General features: G+C 43.2%; 1 protein-coding gene across 1 annotated transcript in view; it reads right to left on the reverse strand.

Moving 5' to 3' along the window:
• slc25a23b (solute carrier family 25 member 23b) overlaps window positions 1-21,760 on the reverse strand; it is a 40,794-nt gene that overhangs the window by 8,860 nt on the left and 10,174 nt on the right. Inside the window, exons 2-5 of the mRNA XM_040045930.1 lie at window positions 20,016-20,139; window positions 19,809-19,896; window positions 17,784-17,895; window positions 17,325-17,483 (exon numbers count right to left, since the gene is read on the reverse strand). Of these exons, the coding sequence (XP_039901864.1) occupies window positions 17,325-17,483; window positions 17,784-17,895; window positions 19,809-19,896; window positions 20,016-20,139 (483 nt within the window). The remainder of the gene's footprint in view (window positions 1-17,324; window positions 17,484-17,783; window positions 17,896-19,808; window positions 19,897-20,015; window positions 20,140-21,760) is intronic.

A 21,760-nucleotide genomic window follows, 5' to 3' on the forward strand; every position in this document is an offset into this window, starting at 1 on the left:
TGAATTCATGGATTTTTTTTTCACATTCTGTCTCTCACAGTTGAAGTGTACCTCTGGTGCAAATTACTGACCTCTGTCATCATTTTAAGTGGGGGAACTTGCACAATCGGTGGCTGACTAAATACTTTTTTGCCCCACTGTATGTGATGAGACAACAGGGTTATGCTGTATGTTGTGTGTGGTGTGGCTGATTGGATGAATGTTTGAAATTAAACTGGCTGATGATTTGTCTTTTGTTACAAAGTTGAGCCTGCCAATTAGGTTTGGTATGATTTACTGGGTGACCGACACCTGACCACCAGGATGATCCGTGTGTTTGGCTAATGCTCTTTCCTTTAAGAGTGTTCGTAAAGGATTCAACACAGACAGACAAGTGACAATTGAACAGATGTGCAGTGGTTACAGAATAGTTACATGGGGCTGATCACTATTGAGCTCATGGTGAGTGACAAATTTAAGGAAAGCCACTGATTACAATGTGGAATGAAGTTGAGATGTTCAATGATTTGGAGCAAATTACGGAAAAGGTAGGGGTTTAATGAGTTTAGAATAACCCTGCAACGGTACTTGTCTCTGTGATGCTGAATACTTTATTACACTTATGAGCTACAGTTGGTTGCAAATGTGAAGTTGTTTTAACTTAAAGACTTTGTCTTCTAGGATACAGGCTCCGGGTGGAGCTGGGACTTAAATAAGCTTAACATTTAACCACTGACTAATGTTTTGACACAGGGTTACAGGTTTGGAGTGGAGCTACTCCAAGAGGGACCCTGGAGCCTGGAGAATATTTTTTTAGGGAGAATGTGCAACATTCTTGTACATGTCTCATTGTGTGGCAGTTGATACATGGCGAGAGCCGTGTGGCGAGAGGAGTGTCAATTTTTGATTTACAGGTGTCATGAGGTGCCATGACGAGAAGGAGTGACTGAGGGGATCGTCCACAAGACGCCAGGCTTCAGGAGGATCAGAGATCATCTTCAGCACAGCAGACATCCCACAGAGAGCTGTGCTACTGGGCTTCCAGAAGATTGTCATGAGGAGATTTTGAACAGCAAAATCTTAAATGAAGTGAAAGAGTTTCGACGTTGACGTTGAGGAAGAGAACTAAGGTGTACGATGTGCTCTGCCTTAAATCGTCCGCGGCATTGGAACATGAGAACCTTAAGGTTGAAGGGAGCGTGCCAAGCTCCATCCGATGGGCAGGAAGAAGTTCAGCGATGGACTTGTGGTTCTGTGAAGAGCACGAATGCCAGGTGACGGTGGAATAACTAACAGCAGTAACTTACTATTCTAAAAGATTAGATCTAGTTGCTTGTGCTTTGCCTCCGTGTGTGAGATCAGTATGTGCAGCGGCTCAAGCTGTACAGTGTTCCGGGAAATAGTTTTATTTCACCCTTTGACACTGCTAGTTCCACACGAGGTAGACGTTTTACTACTGCAGACTAAAATGACGTTTCTGTCACCCGCAAGATACTTGTTTTTAATGTCACTGTTACTCTCACAACCACACATAACCATAAAGCGGTGCACAACTCTGAATCCGTCAACCCTTTTGCCAACGAAGGAAGAGGGCACTCCTCATGAGTATAGAGAGCACGTGGAGACGGAGTGTAAGCCAAGGGATGATGTAAAAGATGTGCCACTTGGTCAGGGAAAGGTTTGGTTTGTTGATGGTTTGAGCTTTAAAACAGCAGAGGGACAGGCTAAAACAGGTTTTGCTGTAGTAGATAGTGAGAAAGCTATCTGTGCAGGACAGTTAGCATGTTTCATATCTGCTCAAGCAGCAGAGATAGCAACTTGAACGAAAGCGTGTAAAGCTGCAGAGAAACAAAATGTGACAATATACACTGATAGCCAATATGCATTTGCTACATTACATTTCTTTGCAGCACAGTGGGCAAGACGAGGTATGACAACCTCGACAGGGAAACCTGTAGAACACGCCAAACTCCTGCAAAATCTGCTGGACACAGTATTATTGCCCAGTAGAATTGCTGTTTGTAAATGTGCAGCACATACCCGAGGGAAAGATCCAGTCACATTAGGGAATGCCTTAGCAGATAAGATTGCAAAAGAGACAGCTTTAGGAGCACATGGTGTTCACATTTTAGCAGTGCAGCACCAGCAGACATTCTTATTACACGAGATGTATTGCAGACATGCAGGCCCACTTACATACGGCAGGAAAAACAGTTGTGGTTCACAAAAAGTGCAAGCTTGCAAGATGATGTTTATTATCTATGTGAGAATACTGCCTGAGAATTTATAAGACTGCTGTGATTTTGAGCCATGGGCCGTGCCATGTCTCAACAGGGGGGATGATGGCAGCAGTAGAGCAACATTTTCATACTCTAGGACTTAATGCTTTAAATGTTGCAAGCACAATTCTCAGGGTAATTTGAGACCTAAGAGAGGGAAATTCCCCAGACCCATTCACCCATTTCAAGTTATTCACATGGACTTTATAGAGCTGTCCAACTGTAATAACTATAAGTACTGTCTAGTGTTAGTGTGCCCTTTTTCAAAGTGGGTAGAAATTGTCCCAACTTGGAAAGCAGATGCTATTTCGGTTGCCAAAGCAATATGTACGAATATCATCCCAGAACACGGGATTCCAGAGACCATTTATAGTGATAATGGCCCACACTTTGTAAATGAACTGATTGGGTTAATGGCACAGCATCTAGGGATAACACTAAAACACCATTGTTCATATCACCCACAAAGTGCAGGGTTGGTAGATAGAACTAATGGGACAGTAAAGCTAAGACTTAGGAAAACAATGGAAGAGACAGGCAGGACATGGTTAGACTGTATAGAATTAGTTAAGATGTACATGAGTATTACTCCAACAGAGAACGGTCTGACACCCTTTAAGATTATATAGGGTAGACCATTTAGAGTTCCAGTATTCTGTAGTGATGATAGAAAAGCACAAGAGGAGAACACATTAGCAGATTTGATGCTTAAAATGTTAAAAAGTAAAGAAGTCATGAGAACAAATGATCTGCCAGATGATTCTGTTTCTCCACAGGAGTAGAGTCTGAAGTCTGGAGAGTCTGGGTGCTGATAAAGGCCATAAAAAGGAAGTGCTGGTCCAGTCCACGGTGGGAAGGTCCCTATCAGGTGCTGCTGACGACGCCCACAGCAGTGAAGATTGCTGAGAGATACACCTGGATACATCAAGAGCACTGCAAGAAGGTGCTTCCTGGCCGAGTCTGGGTAATGGTGAAAAGACCGGAGTACAAAGGGGGGAGAAACTCTCTAGGGCCTCTCGTCTCAATCCTGGTGAAGAAACCAACAGATCCAGAACCCAATTTAGAATGTCTAGGAATGTGCTGTGCACCTTCTTGAGCCTGTTGACCCTGAGTGGGTTGACAGGAGCGCACTGGGACATAGCAAACCACACCCAGTACCTGCATGGGATTTCAACCAATTACTGGTGGCAGTTTATGAACACAACTGCTCACATAAACAACGAGACCAATTGTTATGTTTGTGCACACATGCCACTGTCTACACATTCTTCTGGGCTGTGGCCATATAGCCACAGAGAGCGAGACAGTTTGTTTGCTTGCCTGAGCAACACACCCAGGAGTAAAACATACTTGGAACACTGCCAACTTTTCAACTCCCCTGAACCTGAATGGAAAGGTTGATTCGCCAGTAGCCGGGAAGGTGAACTGCTCTGGTACGACAGACGTGCTAGCCTGACCCCAAGTATCTGACCCGCTGCAGGACATTATGCTGCTTAACAAACTGGAAGCAGGCCAGTTACCCATGTGTATGACAGGCAATGGGTCAGTCCAATTTGGGGATTTACCATGGCATCTGTGCAACGCCACCTATTCTTTTTGCCCTTGTTTGAACAGAATTAAGTGCCTGACGTGTCTGATGAATGCCACGTGTGCAAGTGATGAAATTCAGCGAGCAGTAGACTGTCCATTTGACTCCTCATACCAAATGACAATTACTGAGGGAAGACAGAATGTGACCAAATACTCAACGATCCCACCAACACCTAAAGTGACAACAGGAAAGGAGAAGAGTTGTAACTGCAGATGATTCACCAGTTGACACTAACCCCCACAGGATGCCTGCAGTGAGAAGATTTGGGGGGTTGATAGGGGTCATAAAGAGGAGTGTTGACCAAGCTACAGCTTTGAAGATAGCTGAAAGCCACATGGACAAACAATAAACTCAACTGATGTGTTTGAATGCCTATGTCTGTATATAGTTGGATTGTAGTGGCATATGATTTTGAGAATGTTGAAGATGTTCTGTCTTGTTTTTGTTCTTCGTGAGGAATAAGTCTCTAAACTAGCAGGGTCTGTGGAAGCGCAGACTCAACAGTATAGGCCACAAACCAGAACAGTACAACAGACGCAGCCTTGGGTGATTTTTTTTTTTAAAATATATTGTTTTTTTGTTGTTTTTAGCTTTTATTGTGATAGGGCAGGAAAGATGGGAGAAATATCATGGGGAAAGCATGCAATAAATGACCTTGGGGTGGACATCTATAGGCAACCCTTTTGGCTTTTTGCCACAAGCACCCCACTCAGTTGGCCTTTAATTTAATTGCCATATTGGCTTTGAACCTTTAAGGAAACAAGCTCATCAAGATAAATCAATAACTATTTTTATTCATTCTCATGTTGCAACTGAATACAAAATAAATACCCCCCCCCCCCCTCAAACAGAACAAACTCACTAACAGTTTCTTTTACCTTGTAAAGGAAGGCACTGCCAAAAGTATTTTCATGCTTGCTTCTCACGCATATGTATCTGACATCCGAATCAATCCATAGGGTTTAATATGATGTCAGCCCACCCTTTGCAGCTATAACAGCTTCAACTCTTCTGGGAAGGCTTTCCACAATGTTTAGGAGTGTGTTTCTGGGAATTTTTGACCATTGTTCCAGAAGCATGTTTGTGAGGTCAAACACTGATGTTGGACAAGAAGGCTCACAGTCCCTGCTCTGATTCATTCAAGGTTTTCTATCAAGTTAAGCAGCCAGTTAAGATCTTTCACACCAAACTCACTCATCAAGTCAAATCTCTGTCCATGCTTTTAGGAGGTAGACATGATCACCCCAACCTCCTAAAAGCACGGAGAGAGACTGAAACTGGTTCTCTGGTGAGCCTGGTATAGAAGAGAGAAGAGTTGGGGTCAGAGGTGCCAAATTCCACCATTTCATCCTCCCTCCATTGTGTTTACCATCTCACATAGGCCCAGAAAGCAGATGTTGCTGCACTGCAACAGTGTTTTGCAGGTGAGCTCTCCCCTCTGCTCAGCCACACCATTCTCATAAAGCTCAGTAGAGCACCATTTTGAAACCCATCCTGGTGGGATCGGCTACCTGAGACAAAAGACAAATTGTTCAGAAGAAATTGGCTGAAATGTTGAAAATTGGAGTGATAGAAGAATCACACAGTGGATGGTCTAGCCCCATAGCTCTTGTAAACTATGGGGCTAGACCCTACTTGAATGAGGTGTCACAGTTTGATTCCTACCCAATACCCTGGATCAGTTGGGTACCCTAACCCATGAACGTCTTCACAAACAAAATTTTAATCATTAGAGAAAAAATTACCAATAATCATCTCACAGATGTAATATTATCTACAGCTACAACTTTTCTCCAATTGATCTTTCTGAGTTAACTTCAATAATTACTTCCTCCAAATCATCAACATGTCTTTTAGACCCCATTCCTACAAAACTGCTCAAGGACGTCCTGCCATTAATTAATGCTTCAGTCTTAAATCTAATCAACCTATCTCTAATAATCGGCTATGTACCACAGGCCTTCAAGCTGGCTGTAGTTAAACCTTTACTTAAAAAGCCATCTCTAGCCCCAGCTGTCTTAGCTAATTATAGGCCAATCTCCAACCTTCCTTTCACATCAAAAATCCTTGAAAGAGTAGTTGTCAAACAGCTAACAGATAATCTGCAGAGGAATGGCTTATTTGAAGAGTTTCAGTCAGGTTTCAGAGCTCATCACAGCACAAAAACAGCTTTAGTAAAGGTTACAAATGATCTTACAGGTACTGCGCTGCAGTGGTTTGTATCATATCTATCTAATAGACTCCAATTTGTGCATGTAAATGGAGAGTCCTCTTCACACACTGAGGTCAACTATGGAGTTCCACAGGGTTCAGTGCTAGGACCAATTCTGTTTACATTATACATGCTTCCCCTAGGCAGTATCATTAGAAGACATAGTATACATTTTCACTGCTATGCAGATGACACCCAGCTCTATCTGTCCATGAAGCCAGATAACACACACCAATTAGTTAAACTGCAGGAATGTCTTAAAGACATAAAGACCTGGATGGCTGCTAACTTTCTGCTTCAGCCGGCTGTATGCGTATAGTAACCGTGTGTGAAAAGTGGTCTATAAATAGGTGCTGAAAAGCATGTTTATGGAAACATCGTCGGGTCTGCCGTGGTATGTTTACAATAGAGATGGACCGATCCGATATTACGTATCGGTATCGGTCCGATACTGACCTAAATTACTGGTTCGGATATCGGAGAAAAATAAAAAATGTAATCCGATCCATTAAATATCACGAAAGCACCTCACAAAACTTGCAACATGCCGTAACTCACCTCAGAACGTTAGCACTCGGAGCAGTATGCATCACGTGATAGAGCGGCTGTGGCATGCGGGACCTGTCGGTGGTCTGGATAGCATTTGGAGCTTCGCTAGCAACCCGGCATTTCATCTCCGACAAAGTTATCCCCAAGAGAAGTAAAGCAAGTGTGTAAGTCCATCTCTGAATCTTTGCAAAGCATTCCTGCGTTAAGCTTAACAAGCGACTGCCTCTTCTTGCTGCTACTTCAATCATGAAACTGCTTAATGATCAGCTGATCGGCTTTTCTGTCGGGAGTCCGTCTCTCTTGTTTGCTTTTGGCCCACTTTGCACCAGAAAGAGGAAACCAGCGGCTGAACCACAGCAGCACGTTTAAGCTTGATCAGCTGTTGTTAGAATGTATTTAATATTACTTTCTACTCGAGGATCTTTTTCTACGTAGCTGACGGCTGGTAACTGTGCAGGGGCGGATCTAGCAAAGTTTAGCCAGGGGGGTCGATAGGGCATTAACAGGGAAAAGGGGGCACAAAGACATACTTTTCTTTCTTATTCTCATTTAAAATGTCTAGCTTTTAATAAATAATTATCCAAATCTTACACCCAAAGTTTTAATTTGATGTAAAATGAATAGAAGTCAATTACTGTATATAGTAACTATTAAGTCTAATATACCCTAGTAAGCTATAGTACTTTTTCCTTTGGGAAGGTACCATCTGTACAGTCTGTAATTTTGTTGAAGAAAGATGTTGACTCTATTTAATATTTCTTGAAAAATAATTGATTTCTGTGCATTTTTTTTCACACTGCATCAAATTAAGGTTGATTACGTCGATTAAACATCATGAGGTGGAGCGTGAGGGGTGGTTCCCTATTTTTTATTTATTTATTTTTGTTGTTGCTGGGAGTTGGAACCCTATTAGTTAGGTTGCTTAATATTTACGCTAAGTACTCTTTAAAATACCAGAATAGGGAGGATGGTGTAGGTTTAAGTTTATTAGATTGATCAGTATTGCTGAACTATGAAATATTTTTTTTGCATACAGGTATAACAGAATAGTTTTAGTGTAGTTGTTGTTTTAAACTTGAGTATGAACTTATACAAAATGCAGCAAGATATTTAAAAAACAGTTTTGTTGATTAAAAAACACTATATCGGATTCATATCGGTATCGGCAGATATCCAAATTTATGATATCGGTATCGGTATCGGACATAAAAAAGTGGTATCGTGCCATCTCTAGTTTACAATGGGACTTCTGCTCCTGAACCTCTGCGCACAGCGTCTGCAAATCGGGGCTGTACGAAGTCACTTTCATCTTTACGCAGGACTGTAAGCTGTCATCCTACCAGTTGCTGTTCTTCCCAATTGATTTCACTTTATTATAATGTCATGAATCGCTACCTTATCGTGGTGGAGGGGTTTGTGTGTCCCAGGGATCCCAGGGGCTATGTTGTCTGGGGGCTTTTGCCCCCTGGTAGGGTCTCCCATGGCAAATTGGTCCTGGGTGAGAGACCAGACAAAGAGCGATTCAGACGACCCTTATGAGAAAAACATCAACGGAACAGTTTACCCTGCCCGGGATAGGGTTACCGGGGCCCCGCCCTGGAGCCAGGCCCGGGGAGGGTGCCCGAGGGAGAGCGTCTGGTGGCCGGGCCTTAGTCCGTGGGGCCCGGCCCGGCTTAGCCCGAAAAGGGGACATGGGCCCATCCTCCCGCAGGCCCACCACCCGCAGGAGGCGCCATAGGGGTTGGGTGCATTGTGTGCCGGGCGGCGGCCAGGAGCGGAGGCCCTGGCGGACTGATACCCAGCTAACAAGAGTGGCAATTGGGACATGGAATGTCACCTCTCTGGTGGGGAAGGAGCCTGATTTATTGCGTGAGGTTGAGAGGTATCGGCTAGATATAGTTAGGTTCACCTCTACGCATGGCTTGGGCTCTGGAACCAGTCTCCTGGAGAGGGGCTGGACTCTGTCTCAGTCTGGAGTTGCCCATGGTGAGAGGCGGCGGGCTGGGGTGGGTATTCTAATATCCCCTCGGCTTGCTGCCGGTATGTTGGGGTTCTTCCCGGTGGATGAGAGGGTTTGTTCCCTGCACCTTAGGGTTGGGGAACGGGTCCTGACTGTCATCTGCGCTTATGCGCCGAGTGGCAGTTCAGAGTACCTAGCCTTCTTAGAGTCCCTGGGTGGGTTGCTGGAAGGTGCTCTACCTGGAGACTCTGTTGTCCTACTGGGAGACTTCAATGCTTACGTGGGTAACGACAGCGAGACCTGGAGGGGCTTGATTGGGAGGAACGGCCTCCCTGATCTGAACCCGAGCAGTGTTATTGGACTTCTGTGCAAATCACAGTTTGGCCATAACGAACACTTTGTTCGAACACTTATGTTCGAATAAAGTGTTCATAAGTGCACGTGGCACCAGGACGCTATAGGCCCCAGGTTGATGATCGATTTTGTAATCGTATCACCAGACCTGCGACCATATGTTCTGGACACTCTGGTAAAGAGAGGGGCTGAGCTGTCAACTGATCACCACCTGGTGGTCAGTTGGATCAGGTGGCGGGGGAGGACGCTGGAAAGACCCGGTGCACCTAAACGCGTGTGAGGGTGTGTTGGGAACGTCTAGCAGAGGCCCCAGTCCGCGAGATCTTCAACGCACACCTCCAGCAGACTGGGGACATTGAGTCTGAATGGACCATGTTCAGCATCTCCATTGCCGAAGCTGCTGCATTGAGCTATGGCCGCAAGGTGGTTGGTGCCTGCCGTGGTGGTAATCCCCGAACCAAATGGTGGACACCAGAGGTGAAGGGAGCCACCAGGCTGAAGGAGGAGTCCTATCAGGCTTGGTTAGCCTGTGGGACTTCGGAGGCAGCTGACAGGTATCGACAGGGCAAGCGGAATGCGGCTCGGGCAGTGGCTAAAGCAAAAACCCAGGTGTGGGAGGAGTTCGGAGAGACCATGGAAAAAGACTTTCGGACTGCCTCGAAGAGATTCTGGCAAACCGTCAGGCATCTCAGGAGGGGAAAGCGGTGCTCTACCTGCACTGTGTATAGTGCCGGCAGAGTGCTGCTGACTTCGACTGAGAAAATTGTCGGACGGTGGAAGGAATACTTCGAGGATCTCCTTAATCCCACTGACACATCTTCCGAGGAGGGAGCAGAGTCTGGGGATGACGGGGATGACCCGCCAATTTCTGGGGGCGAGGTCACTGAGGCAGTTAAACAACTCCTTGGTGGCAGAGCCCCTGGTGTGGATGAGGTCCGCCCCGAGTTCCTGAAGGCTCTGGACGTTGTAGGGCTGTCCTGGTTGACACGCCTCTACAATGTTGCATGGACATCAGGGGGAGTACCCCTGGACTGGCAGACCGGGGTGGTGGTCCCCATCTTTAAGAAGGGGGACCGGAGGGTGTGTTCCAACTATAGGGGGATCACACTCCTCAGCCTCCCCAGGAAAGTCTATGCCAGGGTGCTGGAAAGGAGAGCTTGTCCGCTAGCCGAACCTCAGATACAGGAGGAACAATGCGGTTTTCGTCCTCGTCGAGGGTGAATGGGAGTTTGCCCAACCAGCCTACATGTGTTTTGTGGACTTGGAGAAGGCATTCGACCGTTTCCCTCGGGGTGTCCCGTGGGAGGTGCTGCGGGAGTATGGGGTGTCTGGCCCATTGCTACGGGCCATTCGATCCCTGTACAACCGTTGCAAGAGCTTGGTTCGCATTGCCGGCAATAAGTCGGACTCGTTCCCGGTGGGTGATGGACTCCGCCAGGGCTGCCCTTTGTCACTGATTCTGTTCATAATTTTTATGGACAGGATTTCTAGGCGCAGCCAAGTGGTGGAGGGCTTTCACTTCGGTGGCCTCAGAATCTCATCTCTGCTCTTTGCGGATCATGTGGTTCTGTTGGCTTCATCGGGTGATGGCCTCCAGCTCGCACTGGTACGGTTCGCAGCCGAGTGTGAAGCAGCGGGAATGAGGATCAGCACCTCCAAATCTGAGGCCATGGTTCTCAGCCGGAAAAGGGTGGAGTGCCCACTCCGGGTCGGGGATGAGTTCCTGCCCCAAGTGGAAGAGTTCAAGTATCTCGGGGTCTTGTTCGCAAGTGATGGGAGAAGGGAGCCAGAGATCGACAGTTGAAGAGGGAGCTGAGTGTAAAAGTGAAGCTCTCAATTTACCGGTCGATCTACATCCCTACCCTCAACAATGGCCACGAGCTGTGGGTAGTGACCGAAAGAACGAGATTGCGGATACAAGCGGCGGAAATGAGCTTCCTCCGAAGGGTGGCTGGCCTCTCCCTTAGAGATAGGGTGTGAAGCTCAGCCATCCGGGAGGGGCTCAGAGTAGAGCCGCTGCTCCTCCACATCGAAAGGAGCCAGCTGAGGTGGTTCGGGCATCTGACAAGGATGCCTCCTGGGCCACACCCCTGCCACATTGTGGTTACAGTGATTGCCATAATCAAGCAGCTCATGCATCTGCTACAAATCTGCAGATTGTAGTCACTGTGACTGGACACAAAGTGAAATAATGCTTACATGAAGACATGAGGGCAACAAGGACAGATTTAAACCTGGATAAATACCCACTGTTACCTAAGTGACTAAAATATTTCCAGCTCTCACCACATACTTGGCTCTGTGTCTTTTTTGCTGTGAACAGCCCAACCACCCACTCAAACTACCCACCATGTGGTTTGCTTCATTTCTGTTAGTGAATATCAGTGCAGCCTATGGATGTTAGTGTGCTATTCACTTAACAGCCATTAATAATCAAGAGCATTTCTTGCTATCAATAAACAGTAATGACCTTCCTTTGCCATATTTAATAGATTATATGGTAGAGCTGTTCACAGCCTTTTTGATACTTTTCCTCTTTTCATCATTCTGGCACAAGGAAATCTTTCTTATGTCCAAATATTGTTTTCTTTTTCACAATTGAGAAGGCTCTTTTCGATGCTTTTCTGGAACAGTCTACTCTGCTCTACCTGTTCTTGAGTCCTTGTTTGGACCTTTTGTATTTACGTTCATGAACGAGGCTCTTGATTGCAGACTCTGACAATGACAATGATATGCTTACTTCCTCTTCCTTTAAGAGTTCTAAACAAATGTCTGTCCTCCTGAAAATCTTATGTACGCAAACACGCGTTCCAACTTCTTATCTTGTGCGCATTTTTTATTTTGACAGCGAATGCCCACCTGCGGACCACTTATGTGCAGCCCTGGTTATTTAGCTCGTCATATTGCAGCCACAGAAATTCTTTTGTCCATGAAACCATAAAGCTGCACTTTCTTTTTGCCTTATAGTCTGATTTGTCATTACTTTTCCGTTTTGTGGTAAGCTTTTCTTTGGCTGTCACTTCTTCACCCTGACCTGTCTTATTTGGCTCAGCAGAACTAAAATATATATCCTGCTGCTTTTACACACGCACTCACATAACGCTCAGCGATTCTCTGCGCGATCAACCTCACATGTTTAAGCTTGCTGCGGGAGATTTCACTTGTCATGTTTGCATAGTAAGCTAACGATTGATAAGACGATGTCAGAGGAATTGGTGCGCAAATTATCGTCACTCACCAATCAGTACTGTCGCTCTCTATACACAGTTCGCGCGATTGCAAAGTGAAAGCAAAAAACAAGCGCAAATTCAAACGCGATTTCAATATGTCACATATTGACAGTGGCTCACCGATGCCAATGACATAATTACCCAGCTACATTTCCGAAAGAATGCAAAAGCATTGACATATATTTTTCCTTCCTACGATAGGCCGACGGGCAGGGCAGAGATAGATTTTGGTAGCCCGACTGGAAAAATCGCTAGCCCCGGGACGTCGGGCTAGCGATTTTGCGAGCCCTGTATCTGATTGAGGAATCACTCATCTTTGAAAAAGAGAGTTTATTACAGAGAAATGGCTCTTTCCAAAATAAAAGCTATACTATACGCTTCTTCTGGGCTATATTCTCAGCAGCATATTAAACATATCAGGTCCCCATAAGAAGAATCATGTGCTAACGGCTGTCTAAATAACTCGGGTAAAGTTTGTAGCATGCGTGCTTGTTGTTTTTGTCTGCTGCCACTTGTCTTTGCACTAGGATGATGTCGGCATAAATGTGCAGTCATATTCGTTGTGTTTCCACTAATTACTGTATATTTAAAGTTTCAGCCCAAAATACCACACAGATCATTTTTTGTACTATTAATGTTAAACCCTAGTTTGGTCCTCTTTTTCTAAATCAAATTAGAATGTCTGCATCTCTGTCTTTCAGGAAGAGCCCTGTGATTGACGGAGAGGTATTTCTCTTAAACCCACCAGATTCAACTTACAGGAACAAAAATGAAACCAAACTCTAACTTTATCTTGGAGGACACAAGGTTACTGTGTGACTGTTTAACACCGTCGATTTTAGAATTACTGTCTTAAAACATCAGTCACCCAAAAAATGATCAAGGCAACAACAGGTTATTTGCATCACAGGTAAAATTGTCATTTTTTCCAGTGGAGTCTGGTGGCTTTGACTAAAAGTGTCTTCAGTTTCTTAACACAAGCAACTGTCCAACAGCAGCTTAAGCCTATCTATAGCAGGATGAATGGGATGAGCAGGAGGCTATGACACTCTGCAAAGCACACAGGCAGAAGTGAGCAGCAATGTGGTGTGATATGGTTAAATCTTTTATTGAACCAGAACCAGAATCCATAAAACAATGCTGGGAAAATACTGGGAGCTAGGAAACTAAGGTGAACACAGGAAACAATAAACAGGATGATAAATATATAATAAACTATAGAAGACGAGGGCTATAAACACACACAAGGTAATTAGGGAGATGGGAACACCAGGGAACTGCAACTAATTAGGAAAACTAGATAACAAACCCAAATGCAACATACATTAGATTAGATAGGATATTAAAAAATGAAACAGGAAGAACTTGTTAAGGGAACATCAGGAGCATAGAAGTAAGTGGAATAAATGCACAAAGCTGCAAAACACAAGGGCAAACTAAGGAAAAAAAATCAGATAACCAGTAGTCAACAGAACTTAGAAGTGCCCCCCAAAAATGCCCAGAACCATAACAGTGAGTACATTATTACAATGCAATATTAAATATCAAGTAAAACTTCACCTTTTATAAGTGTGTATGCAGTGCTATGAGATTCAATAATATAAGCTGAAACATGTAATTGAAAAAGACATCATCAATGTCACTTTTATTTCATGGGTCCAAACATTATATAAAAATCCCAAGTCTCGGGTAAGGGTTAATGGCCACTGACTTCTTCTCTCTAGGCCATGGCACTAGACAGGGTGAAATGTTAGCGCCGTCCTTATCTGCTCTCAGTATTGAACCGTTAGCTGAACTGATCAGATCCAACCCTCTCATACAAGGAATTAGAAATGAAACCAATACACAATATAAGCTGTCACTTTTCGCAGATGATATTTTGCTATTTTTAGAGAATCTGGTCACCTCTGTCCCAGCCCTTCTGAGCAATCTTAAAGATTATGGTACAGTGTCAGGTTATAAAATAAATACAAACAAATCTGAGGTGTTAATTGTTAAGTCAAATTGTTGAATGTTGTCATTCTGGTTCTTAAATTTGTAAAGTCTTAGTTCAAGCAGTAGGATCAAAGCCATTCCTTTGATCCTGACCACCCACGCCAGCCAATTTTTCTGGGTTTTTGAATTTACCAAGGGTGTGTTATTCACCACCTTGTGTTGCTCACAGAGGATTTGGGCTAGAGAAAGGTGAGGAGCATTGCTCCACCGCCTCGTTCTGACCAAGGCTTCCCTCGTTAGCGAGTTAAAGACCGGTTGAAGATGTTCTGTTATGTCTTGTGTTCTTCGTGAGGAATAAGTCTCTAAACTAGCGGGGCATGTGGAAACACAGACGCAACATTAATGATTGTTGGGAACTGGCCCACACAGCTAGATCATCTTGTATCTTTTAGACACTCTAAACAGGGTTTCAGATACTTGGGGATAATTATTACTCCTAAAACCAATCAGTTACTTGCGCTCAATTATGATCGGTTATTCAAGGAGGGACTTGGACAGATGGAACCTACTCCCACTCACTCTTATGGGGAGGATTGAATGTATAAGGATGAATATTCTTCCATGCCTATTATTCCTATTTCAGAACCTACCCATTTTGATCCCACAGTCTGCATTCAAATTATTAGAAAGCATTACATCTAAATTTATCTGGCAGATTACACAACCAAGGGTCAGACTCAACCATGTCTCAAGCTGTTCCCGTAAATGGAAATGTTGAGTTCCTTCCATCATTGTCAGATCTGAGTTTTGAGAGGTGGGCGGAGAAAGGTTAAATTAAGATTTTAGAACTCCACTGAAAACCTTTCTTTCCAAAAGTAGTGTCAGTGATAAGCAGTGTTGGTCAAGTTACTTGAAAAAAGTAATCAGTAACTAATTACTGATTACTTTACCCCAAAAGTAATCCCTTTACTTTACTGATTACTTTTTCCAAAAGTAATTAGTTACTTAGTAACTTTTTAAAAGCATGATTTACAACCTTAATAGGTAATAAATCAATAGATCTTTCAGCCCAATTCTACTTTTTCTGCATAATCCATCATACAAAATGTAATCAAATGGAAAGTCTCTTTTTAAAACTTGTTTTATTAGTTTTAATCTTTTAACTTTATGCATCAAGCAAAAATTTAATTATACGCAACATTCTCTGACTGGAAGAAATTTGTTTAACATTTAAACCTATTTTCTGCACATTCCAGCATATAAAATAAAATATATTTTTTGTGTTTACACTCAGTCTTTCAAATAGATGCAAGTGAAACACAGCAGAAAATAAATAAAATCAAAGACTCAGCGGTCCTGTTGCTCTATTTTCACCTGTTTAGCAGGAGTGCGGCAGGCGGAGGTTTGCCCTGGTGCAGGTGTGCTGCAGCGGTCAGTGGAAGAATCTGTGAGTTTCTCTGTGAATTTCACATTCCTGTGGCAGCATACTCGGTGCTTGCTCTGAAGTTTAGGGGGTTTTTTCGCTGTAAAAATAAGTTTTCTTCCCATGCAGTGAACAGTGGACGCTAATGTTTTTGTCACTTTTTACGGAATCAAACTCAAAGTAAGGTCAGTACTTCCACGCGTTAAACGCTGCACGGTCATACGCTCTCCCGCACTCTATATATTATCCATTGTTGATCTGCACACAGCTGTTGCAACGAACGTTGCACTCGCTTACGTCATTGTCATGAGACACTCTCGCAAAAAAATCACGGCTTTAGTAATGCAGTAACGCAGCGTGCTTACAGGAAAGTAATAGTAATCTAATTACTTTTTTTGCAATAGTAATCCCTTACTTTACTCGCTACTTGAAAAAAGTAATCAGATTACAGTAACGCGTTACTTTTTCCAACTTTTTTCAATTCTTTTACTGCCCATCTCTGGTGATAAGTGTTGGAGAAATTGTGGGGTTTGGGGGATCAGACGCATCTCTTTTGGGACTGTGTTTGCATACAACATAGCTGGATGGATGTTAAGAACATTATGCAAAACATATTGTCAGTCAACTTCCCAATGGATACTCTGATCTTTTTTTTGGATATCTTTCCTGATGGTTTCTCCTATGAGCAGCGCTTTCTCCTAAATTTCCTCCTCATGACTGCAAGAAAAATGATAAAAATTTACTGGTTCAAGTCAGAAGCACCCACAGTTGCCCAGTGGCTTCTGAAAACGGTTTTGTTCATCTACGTTCTTTGATTTAGTGTTTCTGTTATTTAGTTTTGTATTTCTAGCTCCCCTAGTTATATTTAGTATTCCTGATGTGTAGTTCTCAGTTTTTTTATGGTGCCTTCCCTGTGTTCTTGTGTCTCGTTGTCTCACTTGTGTTTTCACGTCTGTTATTTTCTGGTTTCGTCTGTGTGTGTATGTCAGTTTGTGTTCCCATTACTTCCATGTGGGCCATGTTCTGTTTTGCTTCACTTACTTTGAAGGTTCCTCGTCTCACGTGTTATGTTCAGCTTTGTGTCCTGTCTCGTTGTGTGATGTTAGCCCCAGCTGTGTTCCCCGTGTATTTAAGTCCTTTGTTTCTTCTGTCCTCCTGTGTGTTCTGTCTGTCTAGGTTATTTTGTACTCCTCAGTTTAGTTAGTTTTCCTTGTGTCCAGCAATAAAGCTGTTTTGGAGTTCACTTTTCGCCTCAGAGAGACTGTATTTGGGTCCTCCATTCCTGCCTGCCACACACAGCCAATGACAAAAGTGACCAATCTTGGTGTTCATATGGATCAGCCTGTCCAAAGAACACTCCTTTGCACCTTCGCTGTATCGTCGTATTTTGGTCTTTTGAACTTCTAATGGATCATCTAGTGGTTTTTTCTCAATGTTTATTAATGTTTTTCTTCCTTCTTACCTGTTGGCATCTGTCTTTGTTTTAGTTTTGTGTGAACAACCACATGGAAGCATCTACTCAGAATGCACATACAAAGACGGGGAAGTAATTGCTGTAAAGCTGGAAGGTAATCTTGTTGCTGAAGAGGCTATAAGAAGGCTTCAAATGTTCAAAACTCATACTTTGGAAAAAAACCTCTTCACAGAGGTGGAGTTTCACAATATGTGTCCGTTAAGGACTGGGTGTAGCAATAACAACAATCACTGGAAATTACACAGAGCATTAAGTCGACTAATGTCTCTGGCTCTTTTCAGGTCATTATATAGTAAACTAAATGTGTGTATCAGTGGCAGGACAGTGTGAATACCCACTTGCAGGAAGACCTTGAGACGGTCCAGTGGAGCAGTTCCTGTCCGGGACACTGCCCCTGCCATGGCTCCAGCAACCAGCTGCCTCCATACCAAACCTGATTGCCGCTCCCGCTCTGAAAACTCATCAGGCACTGTCAGGTGTTCCCCGATGTCAAACATCTAAAACAACATTAGAAAGATAGAAACTGTGTTTGTGTTTGCTCGTTCTTCGCCACTGCATCTTGCCAACACATGCTAACTGTTACATAATCTACATCTATATGAGGTATGAATGAAAACAGTGTAGTTCACAGTTCAACTTGATTATGTTTTGCCAAATACTACCAAATATTTTCATCCTAATAACCCATTAGCATGAAAATATAAATACTGTCAGGATGTTAACATTTATTAATCATTTATAATCATTTATAACATTTAAAAGTGAAAAACAAAACAAACAAAAAAAAACACTCCTACATGGGAGTGCTTCCAGTGGTGGACAATTTCCTCCATGTTGTGCAAAGGGTTGAACAGGAAGTGATCACGCCATTCATTCCAGTCAATAGTCATAGTCCCATCTCTGTCCATACTGGGAGAAAGAGAGAAGGTTAGGGCCGGTTAATGCTCACTGTTTCTCGCCCTCATTAACTGGATGACAAAGTGACATCACATCTTCTGACATTTGTATAACAGATGTATTCAGGAGCACAAGGGTCCCAAATGGCCATGGGCAAAAGCACCATACGGGCAAGCATGCAGTGCTGTGAAAGAGTATTTGCCCCCTTTATGCCATCTCCCTTGATGCCGGGTTTAAAAAATAGCAGTTTTGATTTTGGTGAATAAGACGCTCTCGTAACTCATTGAGTGATGCCACTGACCGGCCAATTGGCGCCATGCATTTTAGTACCTCTTCAGATTGCTTTAGAACCCCTTCTGAGCACATACTATTTTAGTATCTGGTACCAGGTATTATTACAGTATCACCTAATGGAAAACCCTGAAAACTGTGGCGAACCGTGGCAAGTCAATCCGAGTAGGTACTAATGGAAAAGGGGTTTAAATTAAAGCTCCAGGCCCTTGGCTGCATCAATTCCAGGGTCCTGAAATCCTGTGATGCCCAACCATCTGCCCCCTGCAGTATCTCTTCAACCTAAGTTTGTTGCTGTAAAAGGTGAAGACATTATACTATGGAAGACGTTATGTTTAGTACTGGTACCGAAGAAAGCCATTCCTTCTGGCCTTAATGACTTCAGACCAGATGCCTTGATGTCACATGTCATGAAGGTGCTAGAGAGTGGTTCTTGCCCATCATATCTTGCAGGTGAAACATCCCCTGACCCCTTTCAGTTTGCGTACCACCCTCTTGTGGAGGTGATTATCTACCTCTTTCAGCATGCTCACTCTTAACAGGATGGTACTGGTGGCATTTTAGAACCATGTTTTTTTTTTCCAGTGCCTTTAATACCATCCACCCACTTCTGCTAAATAATAAGCTGCTCAGGATGGGCCTCACCACTTCTATTGTCTCCTGGATTGCTGACTATCTGTCAGAGAGCCCTTAATTTGTACCACTGTTTGATGTGGTGGTTAGTAATACTAGGGCACCACAGGGGACAGTCCTGTCTTGCAACCCAAGTCCATTAATATTATTTTCTTTTATTGTGCACTTCTTTTTCACTGTTAGTAATATTTTGATATTAACACTTCATCATCCTCTGATTACAGCAGTCAAGTAGCTGCTTTTCTAAATCCTTACTATTACGTGCACTTCTTGTGTCCTAAATCCCATCACGTGCTAACCAGCTGTATGCCAGCCTTGTCCCTGGGCCCTTCTTCCAGTTGGAAACTCACCTGAAAGTTCAGTTCTATCACTAACTGCTACTGATTGTTTAAGATGCGGCCTTCACAAATGCCACTGCCACAAAATCTTTGGCTTTGTAAATAAACTCCCTTAATCCTTTAGTGCCTCAAAGCTAATCCTCCGACTTAGCCAGTTGAGTTTAAATCATTTATGTAGTTTTAACCTTTTTTATACTGGAAAGTAGGGCGAGCACAAGGGAGATAGAATCAAACCCAGGCACCTGTAGACTTTTGGCATATGGATCACCTGCTCAACCAAGTCAGCTACAATGGCACATGGTGTAAAATCTGAGCAGGTGGAACTGACAGAAGGGAAGCTGAAGAAGAGCGGAGTGTACGAAGGGGTAAGTATGTATGGAGAAGCTCGGATAGATATGGAGGAGCAAAGTTATGAAGCGCTTTGAAAGTGAGAAGCAGGATCTTGAAATTGACACGGAGGTGAACTGGGAGCCAATGGAGCTGTTTAACAGGTGTTATATGTTCAGTGGATCTAGTTCTGGAAATAATACGAGCAGCTGTATTTTGAACCAACTGCAGTTTATGGAGGGATTTATGAAGTAAACTATAGAGAAGACTTGACTGTAATAGATCACTGTGTAAAGAAATACAAACAAAATCAAATTTCCATTTCAGACATGGTACCTCTGCAGTATTTTGGAGGCCTGTTCCATGGTAACCTCCACTCCAAGCTTTTGTAGTGAGTGCTGGATCTCCCCCACATCAATTTGCCCTACCAAACACATCAGAGAGTACAAACAGCATTGGAAATTGGGGCCTGTAAAGATGATATTTATGGGCGGGGTAACTGACAGAACTGGTGTATTTACTGTGTGTTAAGCATGCACACACCGTCATTGTTGCGGTCCAGTCTGTGGAACATGAGCCAGAGTCTTTTCTCGTGAGTCTGGAGGTACTGAGAGAACTCCTGGAAATCCAGCAGACCATCATGGTTGGTGTCGCTCTCAAGGACTATCTGTAAGTCCAGAGAAAGAGAGAAAGCACAGAGTAAACAGGGAATTAAAGCCAAAAAAAGGCTCAAATTAGGATGTGTTCACAATGTAAATGACATGGGGCAAACGGTGGGATCAGGGAGTGTAAATAGTGAGGAGAAGAGAGTTGAAGTCAGCCAGTCCATTTCCATTGTCCTGTCTACCATGCTGGATTCACAACCACAGAGCACAGGGAGCCACGGTGAGTTTATTTCAAAACTTTGTTCAGTACATTAACAAAATCAATACACACACAGAAATTCCTCATTAGGAGCAGCAGCAAGAATCAGAGTGAATGACCATTTTAGCTAACGTAGCTAACCGTAAAAGTTTCAGTTTCAGTTTTCAGTTTTATTTGTCATATGCAAGTTAGCACAGGGTCAATATTGCAATGAAATGTGTTTGACAAACAGCAGTCACTCAGCAGCATGGTACAGTAAAAGTGCTAGCTAACTAGCTATCTAGGAAATACACACTAATCAGTGTACTGCCCTGACATTAGTGCTGGTAACTAGCAAATTTCACTACTGGACTGAATCAGCAAAAATGATTTAAACACAAAAAAAGACAAAGAAAGAACAACATATTATTCTCAACTGCAACAAGTAAAACAGTAAAATCTAGATTATTAAACCTTAAATCTCTCTTTTCTAAGTGCCTGTTAGCACATCAATTAATAATTGATTAATAAATCTTACAGAAACCTGGTTACAGCATGATGATTATGTTAGTTTAAATGAATCAGCACCCCCGAATTATACTAAATGTCAGAATCTATAAACCACAGGCAAAGGGAGGATATGGTAGAAAGCTTTGCACCCCAGCTTTTTAATCAACCACAGACCCAGGGAGTTTCAATTCATTTGAAAGCCTGATGCTTAGCCTTGTCCACCCAAGAAAACTCAAAAATAGTTTTATTTGTTGATATCTATTGTCCACCATGCCTTACTCAAGGTTTCTGTATGATTTCTCACTCTTATCAAATTTAGTGCTCAACACAAATAAAATAAGTATTGTGGGTGATTTTAACGTCAATGTAGATGCTAAAAATGGTGGCTGCGGCTCAGGTGGTACAGCAGATCAGCTACTGATTGGAAGGTTGGTGGTTTGATTCCTGGCTCCCCAAGTCTGCATGCCAAATATCCTTGGGCAAGATATTAACCCCAAATTGCCCTCAGATGCGTTCATCGGAGTGTGAATGTGCATGAATGTTTATTAGTTGCACTTGAGTTTAGAAGTGCTTGTATAAGTGGGTGTGAATGGGTGAGTGAGGCATGTTGTATACAGCGCTTTGAGTACTCCGGGAGAGTAGAAAAGCGCTATATAAGAATCAGTCCATTTACCATTTAAAAATACTTAACAGGGCATTGTTATTATTTATTATTAGACTCAGTTAACTTCTTTCAAAATGTAGAAGAACCCACCCACTACTTTTCTCACACTCTAGATCTTGCTCTGACATATGGCCTAGAAACTGAACATTTCACAGTGTTTCCTGAAAACTTTCCTACAAGCAAATTTAAAATGCTGCTCCTCACATACAAGGTCCCATCTTATCTTAATGACCTTATAGTACCATATCACCTATTAGAGCACTTCGCTCTC

The sequence above is a fragment of the Simochromis diagramma genome, unplaced genomic scaffold, assembly GCF_900408965.1.
Source record: "Simochromis diagramma unplaced genomic scaffold, fSimDia1.1 OVJJ01000150.1, whole genome shotgun sequence".
Taxonomy (NCBI): domain Eukaryota; kingdom Metazoa; phylum Chordata; class Actinopteri; order Cichliformes; family Cichlidae; genus Simochromis; species Simochromis diagramma.